The 27,515-nt window shown below is 39.5% G+C and overlaps 1 protein-coding gene across 1 annotated transcript in view; it reads left to right on the top strand.

The window, feature by feature from the left end:
* The window catches only part of DSCAML1 (DS cell adhesion molecule like 1), a 504,780-nt gene that overhangs the window by 17,574 nt on the left and 459,691 nt on the right, over positions 1 to 27,515 (top strand). Inside the window, exons 2-3 of the mRNA XM_074216774.1 lie at positions 8,701 to 9,018; positions 14,411 to 14,557. Of these exons, the coding sequence (XP_074072875.1) occupies positions 8,701 to 9,018; positions 14,411 to 14,557 (465 nt within the window). The remainder of the gene's footprint in view (positions 1 to 8,700; positions 9,019 to 14,410; positions 14,558 to 27,515) is intronic.

Below are 27,515 nucleotides of genomic sequence, written 5' to 3'. Positions count from 1 at the left end.
GAGGAAAATCAGGGTTAAATGACTTGCTCAAGGTCATACAGCAAGTAATGAGTTTCTGAGGTCAGATCTGAACTCAAATCCTCCCAACTCCAGGGCCATTGCCCTAACCATTGCACCTTCTAGATGTTCCTACAATCTTAAGGAGCTTTCTAGAGGTGGGATTGGCAAACTATGCCCCATGGACCAAATGCAGCCAACTATTTGTTTCTTTTATGTAGTCCACAAGCTAAGAATAGTTTTTAAATTGTTTTAGAATGTAAAAGCCAAGCAAAAACAATGAGTTGGCTGAATTTAGCCAATGGGTCATAGTTTACTGACTTTTGGCCAAAAGTACTGAGAGGTTAGATAATGGCAGAGTAGGACCAGAATCCAGATCTTCCTGTCTTCAGGGCTAGCTTTTTATTCACTGTCATACTATCTCAGAATAATTATATATAAAATAAACTCAAAATCAACATAAACTTTATTTAAGGGGGGAGGCCATTTAGGGGGATCAGGAAAGGTTCTGTGGAGATATTATTTAACCTCCATCTTAAGGGATGCAAGAGATTCTGTGAGATGAAGGTGAGGCAAGAGAACATTCTAGGGATGGGGAAGTATTCTCCAAGGTCTCACAGGAAGACTTGTCCATGAGAATTTACTTGTTCCTCTTCCTTGTGATATTGCTACTAATGCTGATGCTGCTGACAATGAAGCATGTGCTGTGTAGAACATAGACATGCCCCCCTATCTACAGGCATGAGATGATGAGTGAACATGAATAACTAACTGCCTGTATTAAACAGAGATAGAAATCTATCCTTAACATTTAATCAAGGAAGTCTTCCTGGAGGAGGTTAATGATTATGCATAACGGGAAGGGTAAGCATGCAGTCTGAGAACAGATTCTTGAGGGCTTTATTTGCTTGCCTGTTAATTAGGGATAAGTTCCTCACTTTTGAGAGGTATTTCAGGTGGAGCTAGATAGCCACTAAGGTATCTTCCAGTGCTAAGTCTTCTCTTTCTGTATAGTTCTAGTCACTGTGATTCAGGGATTCCCTGAGCCCTTTAGGGGAAGTATCAGTCTTCCCTTTTTTTCTTTTTTTAAAGAGAGACTAGTTTGCAATAGGATCCCCTTTATGAAAATATAGATGTGAGCTCTTTTAGGTTAAACTTAGATGGTAGCTCTTAGGTTAAGCTGAAAGGATCAATTCCCCCCCCCCTTTTTAAAGAAAAACTAGGTTGCAATAGGATCACTTTTATGAAAATTTTAGATGGGAGGTAGAGAGCTGGGGAGAACTGGAAAAGCCGTAAGGGAATCTCCCCTCCCCAAGCTCTTGCAGAGATACTCAATGCATTTTTTAACTGTGACAGCAGCAAATGTATTTGGCACAGAGAGGAGGGAGCCACTGACACTGTAGCCAGGAGCCCACAAATGTGTTTTCAGAGAGAAGCTGCTAATGGGCTCATCAGGGCTTTTTATGAGACGCTCTGAATTGCTCTGGCCAATGAGGCTTAATGGGTCTTCCTCAAATGAGTTGTCCCTGTGCATTCCTTCTCCCTGGAGGGGTGGTTCAGAGTTAAGCTGAGAATATTAATATGGCATGATGGGGTGCTTTCCCCTCCCCCTTCCTCATAAAGTTGTGGAAATTGAGGTCAGCTTGGTCCTTGGTGACTCTTTAAACAAACAGCTGAGAGTTTGTTTGCTCATTGATCTCCCATTGTGGAAGGAGAGGGGCAGGAAGTCTTTGTGTGTAAGAGTGAAGGACACCCTCATTTTCATAACACCTTCACCTGTCTAAAGAAGTCTCTCCTCAAAGTGAGAGGTGCCCCTAATTCCAAAGGTAAGGACCAGAAATGCCAGGGACATGGGAAGTGATGAGTGCTTGGCTTTGTTTTCGGGAGTTGAACAAATAAACTCTAAACCACCATCACATTTCACCAGACCATGCTCCTCCCAGAGGGAGCAAAATTAATGAATATGGTTTCTTTTCCACTAACTTGGTACAAGTTATTACTCACCAGAGGTGGCTGGGAAGGAAAGATCATACAAAGGATTTAGAGGCTAAAGGGACCTTAGAGACCAAAGGGTGTAATCTACTTCTTTTACATATGAGGAAACTGAGGTAAAGAAAGATCAAGTAACTTACCCAAGGTCACACAGTTACGGATAGCCATCAGGAAGAGACAATCAAATTTCCACAATAAACATCTTAATGGTCCACTATTACAAGGCATTCTGCCAACTGGTAGGGACACAAAAGTGGAAAATATTACAGTCCTTGCCCTCAGGGAATATTGGTTTAGAGCTGGAAGGAAACTCTAAAGACAACTAAGAAAGACTCTTTACAGATGAGGAACCTGAGGTTTAGTGACTTATCCTTGGTCCAACAAATAGTAATAATGAAAGCTAGCATTTAGTATTTAACTATGTACTAATTGGGATATTAAGTAGGTGTGAAGGCTAAGAGCTTTTACAATTATTATCTTATTTGATCCTCACAAAGCACTGAAAGAGAGCTGCTATTATTATTTGCATTTTTACAGATGAGGAACCTGAGATGAGTGGGCTTTAGTGACTTATCCAGGGTCACATAAGTAGTGTATGAGGTTGGTTTTCAACTCAGGTCTTCCTGACTTCAGGCCTTATGCTTTCTCCTCTGCCCCTTACCTGCCTCAGATATGAGATGGAATTTGAATTCCCTTGGCTTCAGAGCCAGTGTTCGTTCTGTTGTACCACATTGCCTAGTCTGTTGGGAATGATGTGACCCATAAACAATCCAGGTGTAATACTAGGAAGAAAATGAGAAAGGCAAAGGGGAGAGGCAACCAAAACTTTCTAGGAAAATTTGAGAAGAGAGAAGTCATTGTTAGCTGGAATAAGGATTCAAATCAGGGAAAGCTTCGTGGAGGAAGCAGCATCTCAACTGAGTTTTGAAAGGAGGGAAGGCCTTTAACAGATAGGAATGAGGATAAGAACAGAGACAAGAGATGGTAGATCATGTTGGGGACTAGCCTGGTCTGGGTAGAATGTAGCATGAATGTAGGGGAGAATTCTGTTAAATAATGCTATACAAATCAGTTGAAGACAACTTAGGGAAGGCTTGGAATGTAGACTGAGGAATTGGCATTTTATCCTTTGGGCAATGGAGAGCCAGGCCTATTGCTTAAGATTACTTTGGTAGTTGTATAGAGAATAGACTGGAGAGAAGTTAAGCACTCATCAGTAGTCCAACTGAAAGGAGCAGTAAGGGCTTGAACTCAGGTAGTGGCTATGTGAGTTAAGAGGAGAGGAGATAAATATATATATATATATATATATATATATACATATATATATATATATATATATATATATATATATATATAAAAGATATTGTGAAGAGACCCTCCCTAGAATAAATAGCCTTCTTTAATTCTAAATCACTAAAGAGAATGCCCAAGAGCCGCAGGCATTGTTGTACCTTTACACTAGGAGAAAAAACCTACTGTGCCACTGTGCAAATATTTGATTTCCTTTTGTGTAAAGCTCACTGGAGAATCACACAATCTAAGAGTAGAAAGTCTTTCTAGTTCAACCTTCAGCTAATGCACCCCCCTCCACCCCCCACCCCTCAATCCCTGCAATATATTTGACAAGGAGCAGTTCTCAATCTCAGTGTATATATATCTCTGGTAATAGAGCATTTACTCACTATCTCCTGATCCCATTCTGGTTTGGGACAGCTCTCATTTTTAGAGCTTTTTTCTGTAATGTCCATTTATGGATCTGCGTTCTTCCCTCTAGGGCAGAAATTCTTAACCTGGGGCCTGTGTGTACACACACACACACACACACACACACAACAAGACAGATATAATCATCTTTCAATATAACTTTTTCTTTGTAATCTGTATTTTATTTAAATATTTAAAAGCATTCTAGGAAAGGGATCATAGGTTTCAGAAGGCTATCAAAGGAGTGCATGACACAGAATAGATGACAAATACCTTCTCAATCATTTTTCCCTCTTACGGTCTGGGATTCTTTGCTATGAGACATCTGAACATTTTAGTTGACTTTACTACTAGAGGAAAAAAATCAGATTTGCATGTGCACAGTTTAGCTATAATAAGAACTATCATTTTTATTGAATTCTATGTGAGTTCTAAGTCTAATATGTTTAAGGTTAGTGCATAATTAGTATATTAGATGATTCTGGGCATCAGTCTAGGCAACTTTCTAAGGCTCAAAATGAAAGAGAAGGTACTGACTTGCATTGACGGAGAGAGTTTTCTTCATCTGGAAGGTCCTTATATTAGTGAAATCCCAAGGGAAAATCCCTATTCCTACTCTGACCACTAGGATATGTGTAACAAGTTTGGTTTGGTTTTCTTTTTTGTTGAATAAGTAAAATTTATATGAAACATAATTATTATTTTTTAATGTAAAGATTAACAAACTGCCTTCAGTAGGGGGGGAGCAAGATTGGATAAAATTGTAAAATTCAAAATAAATAAAATCTTTCTTAAAAAAGAAACATAATTATTTATCAATTTTATTTCATCTGAAAATAATGTAATATTCAAAATTCCATGATACAACAAATGAAGGTGGTATCCTACCTAAGAAAACCTGCTGCTCTAGGGCAACATGGGACCCACTAGAATCAGTATTCTGTAGGACAGAGTTTCAAATATGTAAAGAGAGTCTATATGCCTCCCCTCACTTATCACTTATCCAGGTTAAATATAGCTAGATAATAACAATAATGGTATTTACATATGTTGTCTCAAATGATCTCATTATCCTTTCAGTAACTTAGGTTAAATGCTAGAAATATCCCTGTTTCACAACTCCTTAACTGAGCTTGAGAGAAGTTAGACTCCCCCTGTGTCATAAAGCTAAGAATTCAAGGCAGGATTTGGACTCAGGTTCACCTAATTCCAAGACCAGTAATCTAACTTCTTCAATAGCTAAGAGCCATTAATCCAATAGATTCTTTTTTTTTGGCAATAGTTTTACATTCACTGTTTGCTTCCCTTTGAATGTCTTATAGAATTTGTAGCTGACATGACAAAATTGAGGCCTAAATAGGGTTACAAGGTTTGCCTCAAGGTCTCAGAACAAATGAGAGGCAGGTAAGAGTTTAGGACCCTGATCTGATATAGTAAACTATTAAAAAAAAACTATGTTGGAGGACTGATGATACTTGTCATTCATTCTCAAAGAAAACCATAACATCAGGGAGATGATGCCATGACATTCAAGTGAGTTGAATTTAAGTGAGGGGGATACTGTGCAGAGTCACCAGCCTGACTTTCTCCTTCAGAGGCATCTGGATCCAGTGGCTAAATATGGCTCAGGATGACTGGAGATGACCTTTGGATATAGTGGGAAATTTTGGCTTTTTTTAAAACTAGCTCTGTCCAGGTCAATGCCTGAAGTCAAGATGTTTGGGGATTAGAGAAGAATCCATGGAGGTATAGGGACCATTTCTTGGGATGGATGAAATGATGATAAAAAACAATGGAGGGAAGGCTGAAATAATGCCTTTTTTGTTCTCATTTTTTGTTTTTGGTTTTTGTTTTTGTTCTTTGAATCAAATTACCAGATTTATTGGCCTATAATTAGGCAAAATATTCCCTAATGATTGTTTTAATTTCTTTTTAATTGGCAGTGATTTCATTCTTTTCAATTTTTGATACTAGATATTAGGTTTTCTTCTTTCTTTTTTAACTTAAAAAATTATTTTATTTTTTTCCAATTTCATGCAAAGATAGTTTTCAACATTCATCCTTGTGCAAATTTTTGAGTTCCACATTTTTCCACCACCTTCCCTTCTCTCCTCCCTTCCTCATGGCAGCAAATAATGTGCATGTGCAATTGTATTTAACATATTTGCGTATTAGTCATGTTGTAAAAGAAGAATTAGAACTAAGGGGAGGAAAAACCATGATAAAGAAAGAAAAGCATAAAAGAAGTTTTAAAAAGTGAACGTAGAATGCTTTACTCTGCATTCAAACTCCATAGTTTTTTCTTTAGATGTGGATGGCATTTTCCATAACAGGTCTCTTGGGATTGTCCTTGATCACTGAACTGCTGAGTGGAATTGAATGACGTGAGCAGAGCCAGGAGAACATTGCACAAATTAACTGCAATATTGGGATGATCAACCATGATGAACTCATTTTTACTTCTAAAAAGGATGATTTTTTCCTTTGTTTTGCTTGAGGAAGAGCAGACTGAAAAATGATTAGCAAGTAGTCAAAACTCCAATCTTCAGACCCAGGTGAAAGATCTCTCAGGACACCAAAAGTAATGACAGAGGTGAATGCTGTGTCATTGTCTTAAAGATATTGGAGAACAGGAGAACATCTAAGTCATAGAGAAGAGCAAATTTTGTACCATCTTTCAAAATAGGAAAGGAGTTAGAATCTGGAAACTTAAAGCACTTTCTAGGGTTTTATGTTTTTTTGCAAGGCAAATGGGGTTAAGTGGCTTGCTCAGGGCCACACAGCTAGGTAATTATTAAGTGTCTGAGGCTGGATTTGAACTCCAGGGCCAGTGCTCTATCCACTGTGCCACCTAGCCACCCCTGATTTAAATTTCTGACAAAGGTTTGGAACATATTTTAAGATGATGAACACTTAGAAAGGGAAGCAGTAAAGACATAAAAGATATATTTTCATCAAGAACAGGTCTGGGGGCAGCTAGGTGGTGCAGTGAATAGAGCACTGGCCTTGGAGTCGGGAGTACCTGGGTTCAAATTTGACCTCAGACACTTAATAATTACCTAGCCATGTGGCCTTGGGCAAGCCACTTAACCCCATTGCCTTGAAAATAATAATAATAATAAAAAAGAACAGGTCTGGTCTAGTTTCCATTTTCTAAAAGGATAAGAAAGGTCCTGTACTGGTCTGAGTGATCATAAAGTCAGAAGGTTGACATGTGGTGGATCTGAGACCCTGGGCAAGTCTCTTAAATCTCTGTTTGTTCCTTGGGCAACTTTCTAAGATGGAAATTCTTAACCTTGTGGAGGGAAGTATCTATGGATTTGTTTTTAAAAAAATATTTTGACATCTGGATTTCAGTGTAATTGGTTTCCATTGAAATTCTATGTATTTTATTCATTCATTTAAAAAATCCTGAGGATTCCATAGGTTTCACTAGATTGCCCATGATACATTCAAAGGTTGAGAACCCCTATTCTAAATTTAAAAATTGCAGAAAATATGCTCATTTTCACTGGCAGAGGGAGTCCCCTCACAAGATCATGGGAATGTTGGAGATATAGATTTAGATTTCAGCTAAACACTTGAAGAAATTTCTATTTGTAGATTAGATCAAAAGATATAGGCAAGAAGCTAGTACAAATGGATAGATTCAGAATTAGTTGTGAGACATCTAGTCGCTCATCAGTAATGGACTAATAATACTCAGCTACAGGAAAAATATATTGGAATATCTCAGTGATCTGTCCTTAGTCCTGTGCAAGCTAACCCTTTTATTGATCTCAGACAAAGCAGAGATTATTTATTTGTCAAATTTGTGGATGAGGTAAAGTTTAGAGAATTATCTACTATCAAATAACATAGGTACACCCAAAAAGATCTTGACAGGTTAAAAGCAATGGACAAAGTCTAATAAAAATAAATTTAATAGGAAGAAATGTGAAGTTCTACACTTATATGCCAAAAATATAGTGTGTGAATCTCATGGCTAGACAAGTATCCCTGTGAGAAAAGATCTGGAAGGGTTAAGTGGATTGTTAACAGCATGACATGGCAGCCAAAAACAGCTAATTCTAATAGACTGTCTTTAGAGATGTATAGTATCTAGAGAATGAATTTATTGTACACACTCTGTCATATATGTATCTGGAGTAAAATATCTAGTTCTGGACACAATATGATGAAGATACACCAGAGGTTGTCCAGGAGAAGGTGACTAGGCAGTATGGTGAGCAAATGTGAAAGTAGGTGGCAGGAAATGAAGGAGATAGAACCTGAGTGGACCTTGAAGGAAGCAGTTGTGTTGCATATGGAAGAGAAAACTTAGGGAGGGAGAAGATAACTATCTTCAAATATTTGAAGGGTTGGTATGTGGAAGGAGGACTAGATTTGTTGGGTTTAGTGCTATAGATTTAAACTAATATCGGGTGGAAGCTGGTAGAGGTTTTAATCAATCCTAACTATGATAACTGTCCAAAAGTGGAATGATCTTCCCATTGCTGGAGATACTCAAGTTGAGTAAGAACTTCTTTTTAGAGATATTTTAGAAAGAATTCAGGCACTAGAAGGCCTAGAGTATCTTGCTCAGGTAACTGGATGCATTTACTGGAGTAGGTGTTGGATTTGGAGTGATAGGTTTGACTAATACTGACTACTCTAGTGATCTTGGGTGAACCATTTCATTCTCTGGACCTCAATTTTCTGATCTATAAAAGAAATGAGAGACTCCAAAATGATCTCCAAATTCTCTTACCTATCTAAATCTATACTCCTATTTCCCTCCCAGAAGTTAGATTCTATGATTCTAATTCTTTCAAACATCTCCCCACCCCCAACCCATTACACCAACTTAAGACACATCCCCAAAGAAATCAGTTCTACTCCAATGTAATCTGAATAGTGCAGAGGACAATCAGATTCCTCTTGAAGGACCTTGACTGTCATGGGCTCTCAAGGGATGGGAAAGGTTAAAACCTTAATGGTATCTCTTTTCTGCCCTCCCCACAGCCCGCCCTGAAGATGTTGGCACCAGCCTCTACTTTGTGAATGACTCCTTGCAGCAGGTGACCTTTTCCAGTTCTGTGGGGGTCGTGGTGCCCTGCCCGGCCACAGGCTCCCCCAGCGCCGTCCTTCGATGGTATCTTGCCACAGGTGATGACATCTATGATGTGCCACACATCCGCCATGTCCATGCCAATGGGACGCTGCAGCTCTACCCCTTTTCGCCCTCTGCCTTCAATAGCTTTATCCACGACAATGATTACTTCTGTACCGCAGAAAATGCTGCAGGGAAAATCCGGAGTCCCAATATCCGGGTCAAAGCAGGTAAGGGAAGAACTAGGTTGGGGCAGGGAAGGTGGGGAGGAGACAAGTGAGTGTAAGGAAGGACATCATCCTAGAATCTAGGAAGGAATCTGAGTGTTGATCTAATACAACCACTTTTTTTTTTGTAAATAAAAGAGTTGAGATCCAGGACAGTCAGGTGAGTGGTCTAAGATCACACAGCTAAGTAGGCAGCAGAATCAGAATTTGTATCCAGATCCTAGATTCTAAATTCAGTACTCTTTCCCTCATACCATCAATAAGCATATTCCTGCTTTCTCTCTCCCAAACTAAATTCTGAAAATGAGGATGAGAAACAATACTAGAGTTTTTAAATATAATTTTTATTTAAAAATGAATTAACTTTATTGATGTTTTTATATTACACAAATTTTCTTCTTTATCCTTTCCCCCCGTCTCTTCTAGAAAACCATCCTATATTACAAAGAATATTTGTTAAAAGAAAAAGTAGAAAAGGCAAACCAATAAGCAAGTCTCAATTGATTATATGGAGAGGAGGAATCTGAAAAAGAATGCATCATTCTACATGCGTAGACTATCATCTTGGTGAAGGAGTGGGAGGAGGTATCCTCTCATGTCTAGTTTTGGAACCATTTCCATTCCTTATGATTTCATAGTATTTTCTTTTGGGAGTAGTACACTTGTGAAGTCTTATATGTTAAGTATTTAGAAATATTCCAAGAAAAATCAAAGTAGGGCTTCTTGACAGTTGATTGGGGTGATTTTTCTTTTAAATATTCTCTAGGAAGAGAGATAAGACACAAGATAGAATTTCAAGATGAAGCAGCTTGGTTAAACATTGGGGAAGATGCTTGAAGGGGAATATGGAGTCTTTATTTGTGAAGGTTTCTTTAAGACAAGAGATTTTTCATCTTCCTGGTCTGAGCTTATGAATACTTATTGTAAAGATTTTGTCATTTGGTTCATGTTTAAGAGAGTCTGTCTCCAGACATCAGAGTCTGCTCCACCTTTTTTTGAGGAATGGGGAGTGGGGAAGGGAACACCTGCTTGAGTATGACCAGATAACAATGGTGTTTGTTGGGGTAACTAGGGAATGGCATGCCCCGTGCTCCCTATCATAAGGCAGAATCCAACCACAATGGTTATTAGTAAGAGAATTGGCCCAAGGTTGTATTTACAACAGAATGAGAATTTGGGTCAAAGGAATATAACCAAAGACCTGCAAACCCCTGTTACTAATGATAGACTTGAAATGTTCCTTTTAAAGGAAGAAGGCTTGTAGCATTAATAAAAATAAGAAAAAGCAAAAATAACCATCTCTTTTCTTAAATCTCTCCCTATAAAGTCCCTATTCAGTAGAACAAGGTCCATTGGAGAGAGATAGTAGATTTTGTTGGTTAAGGTGATATATTTTTGGTCCCTAGGCAAACAGGGCTTAGGAGTCTACTTACCCACTTTATTGGTTTGAAGCCAGAGCACCTGTTTGTGACACTTATTCTGGATGGTGGGAAGGGAGTCTAGGAATATGTTTTCCAGCTCCTTCTCTAGAGAAATGTTTTGTGCTCTTGGTTTGAAATTTATCTCTTGCATGGAAAATCAGTCTTTAGGACTGGATACTCTGTGAACTTATCTCTCTGTGGATCTCTCCTCTCCTCACATCTCCCTAGTAGGAGAGTCCTCTCGTTCTGTCCAATATTGGGGAGGAGAATGAGGACTACAGTGTCTCAGAGAAGAGCCACAGATCTATGCATTCATCACAACATACAATGGAACCCTAGAATGGAGGCTCCTTCATCACTTTCACTTTCTCCTTCTCCATAGCATTCATACCATAAAGAAGGAAGATTTGTAAGAGGAGGAGGGAGCAAGGCTGAAAAATGTTCAAAACCAATTATGTGACTCTTGATGAGGACAGAGGGGCTGCAGGTGCACAGTGAGGGGACCCTAAATGTTGCCTTGGCAACCATGCCTGAATGTGGGGGAGGGGAATTGGCCCAGGTGCCTCATGCTGGGCAAAGGAGGGAGATAGAGGATGCGGGGATCTTTAGCTGGGCTGTTGTTCCAAGGAATGGGTCTAGAAGGGAATAGACTATTTGTCTAAAATTGAGGACTGGAGACAGGAATGCCACCTGCCTAGTCCACCAGGAGGAGCTCCGCCATCTAGGGAAAAGGCCAGAGGGAGGGAAGGGACCTCTGCTTTTGGTATGTGATAGTTCTATGGTATCATAATAATTGATATTTATACATAAAGTTTGCAAAATGCTTTTCTTGCAACAACCCAGTGCGCTAAGGTAACACAAGTATTAATATCACCATTTTACAGATGAGGAAATTGAGGTTTGGAATGATGAATGATTTGCCTAGTGTCAGCTTCTGCATATCAGAACCAGAAATTTAATTCAAGTCTTCCTAATTTCAGAGTCAACTCTTTTTTTTCATTGCATCACAACATGGATCAGTTTTATCAGATGAGCCTCATCACTCCAAATTACAATGACTTGAGGAGTTGAGGTGGGGAATATCCTCAGTTAGAAGGCTGTAAAAAGAGGATGGAAGCAGGAGTTTTTCTTGGTGGTTGGATGATAGGGTATGGCTCTGAAGGACTGGCCCTAGGGGAAACTGACTGAGGCAGAGCTTAGGAGGTAGGGACTTTTACTAAGGAAGACTTTTAGAGGCTATGTCCTAAATTTAAGGGAAAAAGTATAGAGAATCAAGTGTCCTCTGTATTCATCTAGCTCTCTTATTAATAGCTCTTAGAGATGCCTGTTGTGTTTGGTGCTGCATGCAATTAAATTAAAGAATGCACTTCTACCCTAAGGAACATGTAGTCTAGGACACAAGGCAGATGGAGAGAAAGCTATTTTCTTTCTCAAATGCAAAATTATAAAGCCTTGAATTTCTGCAGTTTTAAGGTTTATGAAGTGCTTTCCTTATGATCCCATGAAGCAGAGAGTACAAGTATTATTATATTTCACATGAACATGTTTTTAAAGATAGGGAGGGGGGCTGGACTTGTCATTTCGCTGATATAAGAATCTCCTGAATAAGGCATCTCCATCCCAATACAAGTTGTCCAGAATACTGAGAGAGTAGATGATGTGACCAGTCACACAACCAGGATGTGGCAGAGATAGGACTTGAACCTAGGTCTTCTTGGCTTTGAAATCAGCTCCATAATCCCCTACACCATACTGCATCTCAAGTACAGTCTTACATTTTATAAATAAAGAAACTGAGGTTCAGAGGAGACCCCCCCAGATTCTTTTTTTTAATTAATTATTTTTGCAAGGCAATGGGGTTAAATGGCTTGCCCAAGGCCACACAGCTAGGTAATTATTAAGTGTCTGAGGCTGGATTTGAACTCAGGTAGTCCTGATTCCAGGGCCAGTGCTCTATCCACTGCACCACCTAGCCACCCCTAGGCCCCAGATTCTTAGTGTTAGAAGGGATCTCTGAGGTTTTATACATCCTCCAGTGAAACAACTTGCCATGGTCACAAACCTCAATTTCCTCATCTATAAAATGGTGATATTAATACTTGTGTTACCTTAGCGCACTGGGTTGTTGCAAGAAAAGCATTTTGCAAACTTTATGTATAAATATCAATTATTATGATACCATAGAACTATCACATACCAAAAGCAGAGGTCCCTTCCCTCCCTCTGGCCTTTTCCCTAGATGGCGGAGCTCCTCCTGGTGGACTAGGCAGGTGGCATTCCTGTCTCCAGTCCTCAATTTTAGACAAATAGTCTATCTTCAAGTCCAACCCCAGCTACAAACTTAGCTAAATGACACTTTTTTCTTTTTTCTTTTTGCAAGGCAATGGGGTTAAGTGACTTGCCCAAGGTCACATAGCTAGTAAGTATTAAGTGTCTCAGGTTAGATTTGAATTCAGGTCCTCTTGACTCCAGGGTCCATTCTCTATCTACTGTGCCACCTAGCTGTCCCACTTCTAATCTCTTAATTATTTAATTTAGTTAACAGTCTCTTAATTTGTCTTTCTGTCTCATCTCTCCCCATTATAATCCATCCTATACTGCCAAAGAAATTTTCCTTAAATGAAGATTTGATCATGTTACTCCTCTACTCAACCAACTCTGGCTTCTTCCTATTTCCTCTAGGATCCAATATAAACCCTTCTGGTTAGCTTTGAAATCCCTATGTGCCCTGAACCCAATTAATTTTCCAAACCCAATAGATAATACTCCCTCTCCCACATTCTTTAGTCTAGCCAAACTGGACTTCTTTCTTTTCTTTACACAGAATGCTCAGTCTCCCATCTTCCCATATTTGAACTGGTTATCACTGTTGTATGGAACACCTTGTCTCATTATTTTTCTCTGATAGAGTCTCTTGTTTTTAGATATACTTTAGGTATCATCTTTTGCCTTAATAGACAGGGGGCATCTAAGTGGTGCAGTGGATAGAGCACCAGCCCTGGAGTCAGGAGTACCTGAGTTCAAATCCGACCTCAGACACAATAATTACCTAGCTGTGTAGCCTTGGGCAAGCCACTTAACCCCACTGCCTTGCAAAAACTAAAAAAAAAAAAAAAAATAGACAGGTGCCACAGTGAATAGAGAGATGGTCCTGGAGTCAAAAAGTCCAAATTCAAATTCAGATACATCATAACTTTGTGACCTTGTGCAAGTCTCTTTACCTCTGTCAGCTTCAGTGTCCTCATCTGTGAATTAGGTATGATAACACTTCCTTCCCAGAGGAGGGAATAATATCTGTGGAGTTCTCAGCACAATTTCTGATACATAGTAGGTACTACATAAATTCTAGTTTTTATTTCCTGATTCTTCCAATTCGTGATCTCCCTAAACTACCTGGGACTTACTTTGTATGTATTTGTATTTATTCACTTTATATTTTCATTTGTACTTACTATCTTTCTCATTAGAATGGAAGTTCTTTGGAGTAAGGATTATTTAATTTCTTGTATTCCAAACTTTAGCCCATTACCTAGCCCACAATTGGCACAAAAATGAATACTTGTTGATGGAGTGATTGGTTCTTAGAGGGGATACTTCAGGAACAAAGAGTTCCCCATAGAAGATAGGCTTCCAGAAGTCTGATGCTAATGGGGTATGGGTTGGGGGCAGTACAGAAGGTGCTTAAAGGAACTGCAGACAGAAGGAGTGGGGGATGAATGTTGTAATAAGAGGCACATCAGGAAGAAGGTTAGGAGGATGGAAGGCATGCAAGGGGTAAGGACTAGCAGAAGCAGTTGATTTTGGATAAGTTAATTTCTTTGGGTTTCATTTTTTTCCCAAGCAAACTGATTGGACTAGATAGCTTTTAAGATATTATATTTCTGGAGCATATGGTTTATGCAATTCTTCAGGTTCTTGCCATGTTGCAGCTCAATGTTGATTCTATACTTTCTCCCCAATCTCCATTGCTGCAGTTTTCAGGGAACCCTACACCGTCCGGGTGGAGGATCAAAGGTCAATGCGTGGAAACGTGGCTGTCTTCAAGTGCCTCATCCCCTCTTCAGTGCAGGAATATGTTAGCGTTGTGTCCTGGGAGAAAGACACAGTCTCCATCATCCCAGGTAAGAGAGAAACAGAGAACCAGGGAGGAATGGGGTTGGGGGTGGTAATGGTGGAGAGGAAGTGATTGATTATTTATGGTTGATACTTGGAAAGAAGTCTTGTTTGTTCAGTCTTTGTAAGTGATTTGGTGATGGTTTGATGATATTTTGGTGAAGTTTATCCTGAAATGATCTTTGCCCTTGTTTGGTGAGCTCTCAGTATGTGGTAAATGGCTTGGCAAGAACTCTTGTTAAGTAGGCAAAGATGAATGACTGTTTCCTCCATTGGAGTCTAGGGACAAAGCCAGCAAGACAGAGGGTGGACCTTGCTACTCTATGGAAGTAGGGCACTGTCCTCTACCATTGTAATCATTTATGATCAAGACCTTTGGACTAGAATTTTGAGTTTATGATCCCACATACATGTTTTCTGTGTGTGGGAAAAATGCTTACAGAGAGGAAGTTTGTGGTATGAAGTAATGGTGACCTAGGTGGTGGCCTAGGGCGATTTATTGGATGTTAAGTTTTAATATGTGTCCTAATGGTATGAGTACACACAGATAAAGTATCTTTCTTTCATGATTGGCCAGAGACCTCTTCAGAATTTAGATGCTTTTATATACTCATGTTCATGGATAGCTTATATGTGTCAGACATCCAGTGATATAGTGACATGGATCCAGGTCAGTGCATGGAAAAAGTAATTTGACCTGAAGCTGAAGATGTGTAGTAGGGTTTTTAGCAAGCCAACAAGGGGAAACAGTACCAAGATCCTCATGAGCGACTTGGATTTCAGTGTTGACAATCTTATGATGCTTTTAGTTTAAAACAGGAAAAAAACACAAATACTTCCACCACGGACTCCAGTTTCTTTCCCTATGTCACGTTTGTTCCTCTTCCTTGACATGTTTCCAGGGACCTCACTGGATATATGTTTAACTCTGGTGACTGAAGGAGAAATGATACTACTTGGAGTTTCCAGGGAACTGTTTCCTGTCCTGGGTCTGATTTACTGGGAGGAGGAGGAAAGGAAGCTGTGACTCTATTGGTGACAGAGGAAGCACCAACTTTTTAGAGGAAGAGGTCTTAGAAGTCATCTCATCCATGCAATTCTGTTTTATAGAATGGTAGAATAAGGTCCACAGGGATGAAGTGACTTTTTTCAAAATCAAACAGATAGTAAACAGCAGAGCTAGACTTTGTCTGATGCTAAAACATGCTAAACCAATATTCTTGCCACAATACCAAATTTCTTCACACCTTTTCCCAATTGACCTGCTAGTGCTTTGAGAACCCCTTCATAGGAAGGTGTGTCAAATAACTTTTCAAATGTTTACCAGTCCTCTGACAATAATTTATAATGGTCATTACCTAGGGTAGCAACAACTTGGTGAAATGGCTAGAGAATTGGTCTCAGGGGTGGCTAGGTGGCACAGTGGATAGGGCACCGGCCCTGCAGTCAGGAGTACCTGAGTTCAAATCCGACCTCAGACACTTAATAATGACCTAGCTGTGTGACCTTGGGCAAGCCACTTAACCCTACTGCCTTGCAAAAAAAAACTAAAAAAAAAATGAAATAGAGAATTGGTCTCAAAGCCAAGAAGACCTGGGTTCAAATTCTGCTTTGGACATTCACTGGCAATGTGACCCTGGGTCAGACATCATTCTCTCAGTGCTTTAGGCTACTAAGACAATAAATTGTAGAGAAAGCTCTGCTCTTCAGTAGTAGAGGAAGTTTTCTTATTTAGGAATTCACTATACTAATGAAATCTAGTCTCTGTCCCTTGAATGACTCCTACGTAATGCCATGAGAGTCTCTAAACCAATTTTTGGATTCATTAAGACTTGCATGGATTTGAATTTTGTAAGATGAGCTAATCTGCCAAAATTTTCTGAAAGCACAGAATGCCAGGAAAGAGATTTTGAATTTTATTCAGTAGACAAGAAGAAACCAGTAAAGAAAAAAAACAAACAAATAAATAAATAAATAACATGCCTTGGTAATGTTGTTCAGTCATTTTCAATCATGTTCAACTCTTCATGATCCCATTTGAGGTTTTCTTGACAAAGTGGTTTGTCATTTCCTTCTCAAGCTCATTTTTTCAAATGAGGAAACTGAAGCAAACTAAGTTAAGTGACTTGCCCAGGGTCATACAACTAGTAAGTATATGAAGTTAGATTTGAACTCAGGAAGATGAGTTCTGCCAGAACGATCCCTGACTCTAGACCAGCACTATATTTATTATGACACCACAGAACTTCCCCATGATTAGAAATATGTTTGAGTAAAATTAGTATGACAGGTATTTGAAGGGTGGATTATAAAGGAAGATAGTTGAATTGGGACAATCTATTGGTAGGCTATTCCAATACTCCTGGTCAAAGATAATGGAAGGTCTTATCTAGATTGTTGTCAGTAGGAACAGAGGGGAGGTACTAGGTGGAAGGGGTAGGATAAAAGCAGGACTTGTTGCAGAAGGATCTCCAAATTGATAGATTACACATGAAAGGAAAAAGAGAGGGAAGGGTCAAGGGGAACTTCTTGGCTTCTGGGTGGAGAATGAATATTATAAGCTAAAACATGGAGGCTAGAAAAACATGATGTATGATCAGGACAAGAAGGATGAAAATCTGACTCAAGCAAAGACCTTGTGTAAGGAAAGATTTGAGAGGAAAGATTGGCTATGTAAAAGAGATCTAGGTGATGGAGAGCCTTGAATGCCAGAATAAGGAATTTAAACTGCTAGGCAATGGGAAGCTACCACAGAGGCCTGACTCCCACATCCATTCCATCTCTGAGTTGTGCTGAGTCTACTTCTCTAACACTCTTTGTATCTGTCCCACTGTCATCACCCTGGGTTAGGTCCCCATTATCTCTAGCCTGGACTACGGTAATGACCTCTTAACTGTTCATTGCCTTCTCTGCCTCCTTTCTATCCTACTCACTCCTGCCAGATTAATTATTCTCCAGCACCAATCTGTTCAAATCATGTTCCCTTGCTTTCTCCAAACTCCACTCCTATTAAAAATAACAATAACAATGCCAAAAACACAGACCAAAAAAACTATAAAACACCAAATCAGCTTCTGTGCTTCTCACAGCCTACAAGAAAGCTATGCCATTGCTTTTGGCATTCCAGGGCCTCCACAGTAGGTCCCATTCTTCTTTTCCAAACTTCACCCTTCAACTAGTCTCCGTCTACCTAAACACCATTCATCTAAAGTGTATCCTTTCCTACCTCCATCCTTCTGTTCAAACTCCATGCCATCTTCTATGCCTAGGGCTCCCCTGCCTGAGCACACCCAACTTCACCTGTTGAAATTCTTCCTAATATTTAATTAAGGTCCATCACAGGTGCTCCTCCTCCAATAAGCCTCAACTCAGCCTTGTGCAGAAAGCAATATCAAGTTTAAAGTCTCTTAAGGGAGGAAGGAAATAAGAAAGGGAGGAAGGAAGGGAGGGAGGAAGAAGGGCTTGATTCAGTGCCTATTTTGTGACAGGCAAGTCACACTTTAGGATGCTAAACACTAAAGATATCTCATTTGATCCTTACCACAACCTTGGTAAGAAGACCACAACATTAACTGGATTTGAGTGAGGGGGGAACTGTGCTAAGTCACCAGCCTCGCTATCTCCTCCAGAACCATCTGGGTTCAGGGTTCAGATATGAATCTGGATGACTGGAGATGGTCCTAGATGAGAGGCAATCAGGGTTAAGTGACTTGCCCGAGGTCACACAGCTAGTAAGTGTCAGAGGATAGATTCAAACCCCCATCCTACTGATTCCAAGGCCAGTGCTCTTTCTACTGCACCAGCTGGCTGCCCCCTTACAGTTAAGGAATCTGAGACAAATCAAGGCTAAGTGATTCTTCCAAGGTTGCACAATTAATAGGTGTCTTCCCGTCTCCAGACCAAGAACTACCAATACTTTACAAACTAGCTGCCCCTACAGATTTAACTTATTTCAATTTTCATTACTTTATTCAATTTTATTTCAACTTACTCAATTATTTATATGTATACCTGCCTTCTCTTTCCTGTTAGATTCTAATCTTTTGGAGGGCAAGATTGTATATTATTTATCTTTGTATTTACCATCATAACTAGTGCTGTTGGGTGTATATGGTTATTATTACCTCTATTTCTAAATGTTTAATAAATACTTATTGAATTTTTGAGTCAGTCAAGATGATAGTTAGAACCCAATGGTGTTCAGAAAAGAATTTATGAGAGTGATCCTTAAGGTATGGACCTGTCTTTTAGACTTGCCTTGTTTTCCCTGGCTCCCCTGACAGAAATCCCCATTGACTTGAAGGATCATTGTTGGATCTTTTAGGGCATAATCATCACTACTCAATAGCCTCTAGTTTCTGCAAAAAAAATTTCTTTCCAGCATTGGACCTATATACTTAATACTGATCTGCATAACTGTTTTAAACTTCTATATTCAAAAAGAATACTTTGAGTTTTTAAGGATGGGGTGCTGCCACCTCTTCCAGACCCTATCCCCTTATTCTCAGCCCAAAGTGCCTCCAGGATTCTGACCCTTCTCTGACTGGCTTTTCAGTTTGGTGGCTCTTCTCCTCAATATCATGAAAGCTCCCAGTCCTGGAGGGCCACAATTGAAATGATCCTGTGAACTACAAAGGGAGTTGGGATTCATTCCCCTCCCAAAAGTATGAGAGGCCAGCAGTCAGCATAAATGCCCTACTATTTAATATTTAGGAAGCACACTGTTTATGGATTTATTTTTTTAATAGGATTTCATACAGCTCACTAAATGTGCATGTGCAGAGTGTGAGGACAAAGGTGAAATATGGCCTCTTCTTCTTTTGGGGAAACCAAATCCTCTTGATGAGAGTTGCCCTTGACCAGCAATGACTGACAACTTAGAGGGGGTTGGCAGAGTCACCTTTCTTTTTGTTTTCTATTATTCCCTGACTTCCTGAGAACAGTCATCATCATTCTTTAGATTTGTTAGTTGGATTCAAACATTCCAGCAAAATATGATAAAAGATAGTAAAGGCAGGGAGGTAGCATCTTCCCCAAGATGCTGATTTGTTTCTCTCTGTCGCCTGTGGACCTAGAAAAAGACCTTTCTCTTTGGGAAAATAGGCCTCTGAGCTGATGGTACTGGCAGAAATGCCTGTGAACCTGTGTCTATTATACTTCCAGGGGGATTTGAAAGGAATTAAAGGATTTGGCCCCAAGTTAGCTCTGGAGGTTGGGGATTTACTCACAGGTCAGGGAGTGTTGAGTAGGGGTAGAAGGGGAATCTGGGAGCTTGATATTGAAGCAGCAACAGCTACCTGGCTTCCTGGCTATTCCTTCCCCAGCAGAAAGGAGAACTCCAAGTAAGGAGTAATTTCTTTGAATAGCTTCAGTTGTCTTATTTCTCTTCTCCAATACAATCAAAGTCAAATTTTATTTTAAGATGTGATCTTAAAAACACAGAAACTCTCACCCTCAGGTTGACAGCTATTACCCTTTACTCCTGAGGGGAGGAGGTAAGGGGGGGCAGGGTGGAGCTTGGTCTTCTGGTGGACTGACTGACTTTGGGCAGGGGAGGTGGGGAAAAAAGAGAGAAAGAATAAAATAGAATTAAGGTCTCCAGTGAAGCTGAGATGTGGCTTAATTTCCCATTTGTATGATCACCATTACAATGTGTATTATTGGTTATAAAGATAAATCCAGTCCTGTTCCTAATAGCTTTTAATTTCCACCAGAACTGATTATATTGATGTGAGTCTCCTGGTGGGAAATCTCTTTGCTGGTTGAATGGCTATCCTTGCCCCAGTGGGGGCTTTTGGATAGTGTTCATTTGTTGGTCAGATGTGCTTGATTTTTTTCCTCTGGAGATAAACTGGAATAATGCCCCATATCTCTGTTTATGAGACTCATAGAGGTGAGGTGATTTTTACCTTTAACTGAGTTTGGAGCACAGCGGTGGAATGAAAAGGAAAAAGCAAGATGGTGGTCATGGTTGAGACCTTACCTGCAAGATCTGATGCCTTCACTGGGTGATGAAGCAGAGGGAAGAATGGGGATGGGGATGGGGAGGAAGGAGAATAGAACTGTGACTCCCAGAACATTCTGCTAGCATTACTCTAGATCCGGTCTCAGTGGGGCAGCTTAGAGCAGCATCTTATTCTTGACTTCTATGTGACCTACATTAGGTAACATTAGGGTGGCTAAGTGGCACAGAGGATAGAGTTCTAGATCTGGAGGCAGGAAGAACTGAGTTCAAATTTGACCTCAGACTAGCTAGGTGACCCTGGGCAGATCTCTTTTACCTCAGTTTCTTCATCTGTAAAAATGAACTGAAGAACAAAAAGCAAACCACTCCAGTATCTTTACCAAGACACAGGGGATATAAGGTCATAAAGGATATAAGAAACAACAATTCAACAACAATAACAACAAGAAAAGTCTCATTAATTTTTCAAATTACTTTATCACATTGTTGATTCACTATTGAGCTTTAACTTCAGTGAAACCTTCACATCTTCTTCAGATGAATTGCTCTTAAGCATTCTCTCACTTTGTGCTCCCTTCCAGCTTCAAATTAAAATGTTTGTTTAGTATTTATGATAAATCAGGCAGTGTGGGACCTAAACAGGAAGATTGTGATCAAGTTACTTGCCTTAAGGAGCTTAAAATTTATGAACCATTGAGTTGCTAACCTGAACTAGTGTCATCCATTGTCATTTAGACATTCCTGTGATGTTGACATCAGTAAATTTGTGTGTTAGTGGACTCCCATTTCTTTAATGCCATATGAATCTGAACTCTTAAGTGATTTTTAGCTCTTTGGCAATAAGAATTCAGTTCTTATGTCTCAGGATAAAACTCACCTTTACTGGTTGTCTAAAATGTATTCTTACCCAACCACTGAAGCCTCAGTGGAATATATAGCCTCAGTGGAATATATACATACATATATATATATATATATATATATATGTATATATATATATTGTGTATGTGTACACATATATATGTACATGGAAAGAGAGTTTATAGTTATATATATTATATATATAATATATATATATATATATATATATATATATATATATATATATATATGTAGTTTGGACTATATTATAGGCTTTGTGAAAAAAGGGGGAAAATGAATGAGAAGATACTCTTGGAATAGGAAGAGCTGGTATAATTCTTCATGGAGTTCTCCACAGAGAAATACTGAAGTGGTTTAGCACATGAAAAATGTGTAAGTTTTACAGGGTTGCAGTTTTCTTATCCAAAGGAGATTTCTATTTTTTTAATATTTTGTAATTGATGTTGTTTCTTAAAACAGCAAACTAGCAAAATGAAAGTTTATGTGGTTTAGAAGGGGCAGATGTCTTAAAAGTCAGCAAATCTAGTTATCAATGAAAACCAAATAGCAACCTTGCTTGTCTTTTTTTGTAAGAAGTTGTACATACTTCTCTATTTGGAGACTTGGGAAGGGTGATTTCTTCAGTATCAAGCTGATTTTTCCCTGTGATAAGCTAAAAATCATTGCCCCAAGCTAGGGCAACCTTCAGTGAAAGTGGTCTGAATTTACCCCTGGAGAAAAAAGGGGTTAAATTGAGAGGAACTATCCTACTTTTGCCCCAGGTGTAACCATTCCTCTGCAGAAATTGCTGAAAGATCTGATCAAAAGGAAGATCATTGTTTGACTATCTAGGGCTACTTAATGAGAACTTTTCATTATCTTTTATCAAGGTGTTTGCTGTTCCCTTTTCTGAAAAAGGGAAGCAACCTTTGGTAAAAGAAGATCATTCTGTCTTCTAAGTGTTTTAATAAAAAGGTTTTTTTTTAAAGACACTAAGTATTTAGCTGATAGAATGAGGTGGTGAGTGCCATTCATGATCTGAAAAACAATGATAATAAAATATAATGTCCCAGTGTCCATTTGACCTTGGATATATTATAGTTTCCCCTAATTTCCAAACATTACCATTTTTCTATTTTTCCCCCTTTTGAAGCAGAGTTGTGATGTGCCCAGGGTCACATAGATAATAAGTGTCTGGAGGTATATTTGAATTCAGGTCCTTCTGACTCTAGGATTGCACCTTTTAAATTATAATTTGTTTATGTTAAAAATTAATTGGTATTACCAGAACATAAACCAATGAGGGGCAGTTAAGAGAAAGAATGGCTAGAGCACCAGGTCTGAAGTCCAGAAGACCTGAGTTTGAATTTGACCTCAGACACTTACTGGGCTATATGACCCTGGACTGACACCTTGTCAGTTTTCTCATCTGTAAAATGACCTAGAGAAGGAAACAGCAAACCATTTCAGTATCTTTGCCAAGAAAATGGAGTCATGAGGAGTCCAACATGACTGAAAACAACTGAACAACAACAAAATCAACTGATGAGAGAAGGGAATTTAGAAAGATGCAGGATGATAGAAAAACGTTATTTTAAAATGAACATTTAGGCACAGATAAAGCTGAAGTGTTAGAGTTGAAAGAGCCCTTTTAGATCATCTAGTTCAACCCCTTTATTTTACAGAAAAGGAAACTGAGACTCATAAAAGTGATATCTTTCTCCTCTGAACCCCAATAGCATTTTGTTGATGCTAGTCATGATATAATTATCTTGAATAATCTTAAACCTATTTTTCTGCTAATTTTTGAAAGTCCAGCACAAGGACCACCTCCTGCATGAAACTCTTTCTCTGATGATGTTTATCCTTCATTCTTGAAGAAGACCATGGCATCAGGAAGGTGATGCCATGACAAGGACATGCATTAGATTTGAATGGGGAGGGGGTGCTATGCTAAGTCATCAGCCTCACTTTCTCCTCCAGAGCCATCTGGGTCCAGTGACCAGATATGAATCAGGTCAACTGGAAATGGCCCTGGATGCCAGGCAATCAGGGTTAAGTAACTTGCCTAAGGTCACACGGCTTGTTAGTGTCAAGTGTCTGAGATCAGATTCAGATTCTGGTCCATCTAACTCCAAGGCCAGTGCTCTATCCACTATACCTTTGGGGATCACCAATAAATCTACTTTTCCTTTAATGATTTGTCTTCATGCCATCTACTGAGTTAGTTGTAAGCACCTTGGGGGAAAGGGACTATGTTTTATTTATCTATGTAGCTCCCTCAGAATATGTCTATATTAAATGTTTAGGTGCTTGATTAATGAATGAATTCAATTGGCCTACACAAGCTTCCATAGCACATTAGTGAGAGACAGAGTCTAGAACCTGGGTTTCCTGATATCCAGTCTAAAACTTGAACCAGACTGAACTGACTGGATATGAAATTAACTGGATGGGCTAGGATGTGACAGTGGAAAGCAAATTGGACGGAACCCCCAAAGGCCTGGGTTCTTGTTCTGACTGTGCCACTGACCAGATAGATGGCAAAATTACTTTTCTCAGTTTCCTCATCAGTGAAAAGAGGGGGCTGGATTAGCCAACTTCTAAGATTCTTTATGTTCCTAACAGTTGGTTTCAAATTCTGTAACACATTTGCTTGAGGCCTGGAGGGGACTTTTAATGAATGGGACTGATGTAGAGTACTGACCTGAATTGGGAGGTGTTTTTCTTCCTGAAGCTCCCAAAATACATGAAATCACATAATTGATTAAAACATAAAAAAAATAAAATATTAGAAATTTAATATTGAATGTCTATCTAACCAATTCTATTAGCTAACTATTTTCATATGGATTAAGTCCCATGTGTATCCATTTACATATGAATAAAGTCTCCTAATATTCAATTTCTCCTTTTAAGTTCCCTATCTGAATTCCTTGCTTATTCATGCCCCCTTGTTCACTTTCATTTTTTCTCATAGTCAGTGTACTCTCCATTCTTCTGGTTCTGCTTTCCCCCCCTTATTTTTGTATTATTTCATAAAAGTATCAAGAGATGCTCTGGTCATTCCTAAATTGAATCCTGGGGACAGTGACAAAACTAGAGGGAGGGGGGCAGATACAATATGAGCAGAGAGGATTAGGGATAAAGAGTATAGAATTGCTTCCTTTTCAGTATGAATGTGCTCCATCTCAGTTCCAACCTCCCTTTAAAAAAATTTCTTTGGGACTGGGGTCTTCCTTTCTCCCCCACTCTGGAAATGCAGGATCTACTCCCAGATCCAATCCCATCACTGATCAGCATGGGAGCTTTGATCTATTCCATCTCAGACTTTCACCTAGTTTGCTCTTCCTGGGGGCAACCTCATGTCCTCATATTGATGCGAGGCTTAGTTTTTATACACGATCAGTTTAGAATTCCCCCATCAACCTCAACCTTCCCAGTATTTGGGATTACAAATGAGTACCACCATGGCTTCCATCCTCCATTGCATCATACTTACTTTTCATGTATTTTCTATACTTACTTGTGTACATGCTGTTGTTGCTCTCTAGTAGAAACAAGTTCTATGTGGGCAACAACTATAATTTTCGTTTCTGTGACTTGTTATGTATCAGTGCTACTTGCATGGAAGTGAATGTGCTGCCTGAGAAACTGTAAAGCATCAGTGGGCAAGACGTTGATGAGATATCGCATCTTAAAAATGGTACACAAAGCAACGAACATAATTTTGGATTGGGAATCAGGAAACCTGGGTGGCAACTCCAGTTCTGCCCTTCTGTGACCTTAAGCCTCAATTCCCTCATCTGTAAAACGTAAAATTGGTGGCAATAAGATATGAGGGGAAGAATCTTGGATTTGGAGCCAGAAGACCTGGGTTTCAATCCTGGAACTATTATTCTTCACCTGTGTGACCCCTCTGGCCTCAGTTATCTTCTTTTATAAATTGAGAGAATTGGAGTAAATGATTGCTAAAATCCCTTCCAGCTCTAATCTAATCTGTGAATCCAAGTGTGTCTGAATTGCTCAGCATCCCCCACCAGTGGTGGCTTCCCTGGGGGCTGCATACTGGAAGGATGTCACTGGCTGAGACGATTGTGAAGAGAAGAGCATTTGGTTTAGCTCCCCTCTACATGGGAGAGAGGGGGCGGGCCCTGCTTATCCACTCAGAGAATGGAGAGAACCCTCTAATGCAGTTAAATATTCTAACTGCTCCTCATCCCCAAACAAAATGGGTTAGTGAGAGATGGCAATAAGACATATTAAAATAAAAAAGAACACAGATTTCTCTTTCTTTTTCTCTGCTCCATATCTTCTTCCTCCTCCCCCATCTTCATATTGCTTTCTCCCCTTCTTTCTTCTTTCTTTTCATATGCTCTCTCTTCTTCTTTCTTTTTTCCTTCTTTCCATCTCTCTTACTCTCCCCATCTATTTTTGGCCACTCTTCCCTTAATCTTTCATTCTACTATCTCTTTTGGATTCTTTTTTCTCTCAAGTTCCCCCGCCCCAATCTTCCTATATCTGTTTCTCCTATGTCTTTTCTGTCTAAATCTCCTTTTCTCTTTCTTCCATTCTCTTCTCTCTCCCTCTCCCTTTTATTCTTCTTCCTTTGGCTCCTCTTTTTTCTTTCTTCTTGTCCTCTCCCTCCTCTTCCCTCTCCCTTTCTGTTCTTCCTTCTCTCTTCCTAGTAGTCTCCTCTTCCCTTTCAGTCTTCCTATCCCCCATATTTCTCTTTTCTCTCCCTTTCTTGTCTCTCTCTTTCTTTTTTTCTCTCATCCTACCATTATCTCTTCTTTTGTACTCCTCTATATATCCCCAAACAAAATGAGTTAGAGATAGTAATGAAAATATAATATAATATAATAAAGAGGAATATAAATTTTACTTTCTCTTCTTTCTCTCCATATCCTCTTCCTCTGCTTTTATGCTTTTATATCTCTCTCTCTCTCTCTCTCTCTCTCTCTCTCTCTCTCTCTCTCTCTCTCTCTCTCTCTCTCTCCTTTTCCTTCCCTCCCTCCCTCTTCCACTGATTTTGGACAGCATGAATGGAGCTTATGAGGTGAGGAGATGGAATGTTCAGCATCAGCTCATTAGAATCCCTTCCAATAGCCAAGCAGGCAGCAGCCCTTTGCTGGAGGCCCCCATTCTGTCGGTCCCAGAGTCTTGAGCTGCTCACTCTCAGCCATGCGGAAATGCCTCATTTTCACCAGGTGCCTCTCCCTGTGTGTTCATGTGTTGTGTTTTGCTTCACCATTTAGTTCATGGCAGACATTGAATTTCCAGAGCACCAAACTGGGTGATTTTTAGCAGAGATTTGAAACAATCGCAAATGCTTTTTGGGCTAGGATCTGGTCACTGCCGCAGTGGACCCAGAGAAAACAACATTGTTTGCTTAAGTTGGCAATAGAGTAAGTTACCCTGAAATCAAAGATAAATTCTTTATAGAAGGTTATCTTACACATAAATCATCATTAGACTACCTCATTTTTGTTTAATGCCTACCTCACTGTGCGGTAGTCTAAAAATGTGTGTTTAGGGAAGTCAAGGGTTGCAGGGAAATTATAGGATTTTCAAAAACTCATTTGCTTTGCCGGTGCTCACATCGAAATCAATCTTGCCTTCAGTTCTCAATCTCATTGCAAACATACCGCAGCACTTGCCGAATCCTGGCGTTTAATGGAGGGTAGCATTTATTCAGGAGAAGCCCACAGTGCCGATAGAATGGCAGTTATGGATAGATTGCACTTCCTGCCAAGCTAGGAATTTCGAACTCTGTTCTTTACCAAGTCTCTTTGGCCAGAGACAGAGCCAAGTGGAGACATTGGTGAGGTTCATACATCAGTCCTTTTTAGACAGTAGTATGTCTAGTAGAGTCAGGGTTTAGGAGAGTTAGGAGGGTTCAGATTATGAGATCACAGATTTACAATGGAATAGGATTTTTAAAAAATGTCCCATCCCTCTTCCCCCATCCCTATCCCTAAACAGTAGATATCTAAGTCTGAACCTTACTTTAAAATATTTCTGAAACCTAAATATTCACAATTCCACCAGACATAGGTAAGGACTAAGCAAATTAATCTGCTCTACCCTTATGGCCAACATTGGTCAAAGGAGAAACAGTATCCAGGAATCCTTCCCTC

The sequence above is a fragment of the Macrotis lagotis genome, chromosome 1 (assembly GCF_037893015.1).
Source record: "Macrotis lagotis isolate mMagLag1 chromosome 1, bilby.v1.9.chrom.fasta, whole genome shotgun sequence".
NCBI classification, from domain to species: Eukaryota; Metazoa; Chordata; class Mammalia; order Peramelemorphia; family Peramelidae; genus Macrotis; species Macrotis lagotis.
The sequence above is the reverse complement of the archived record's forward strand: the minus strand, read 5'-3'. Positions and strand labels throughout refer to the sequence as shown.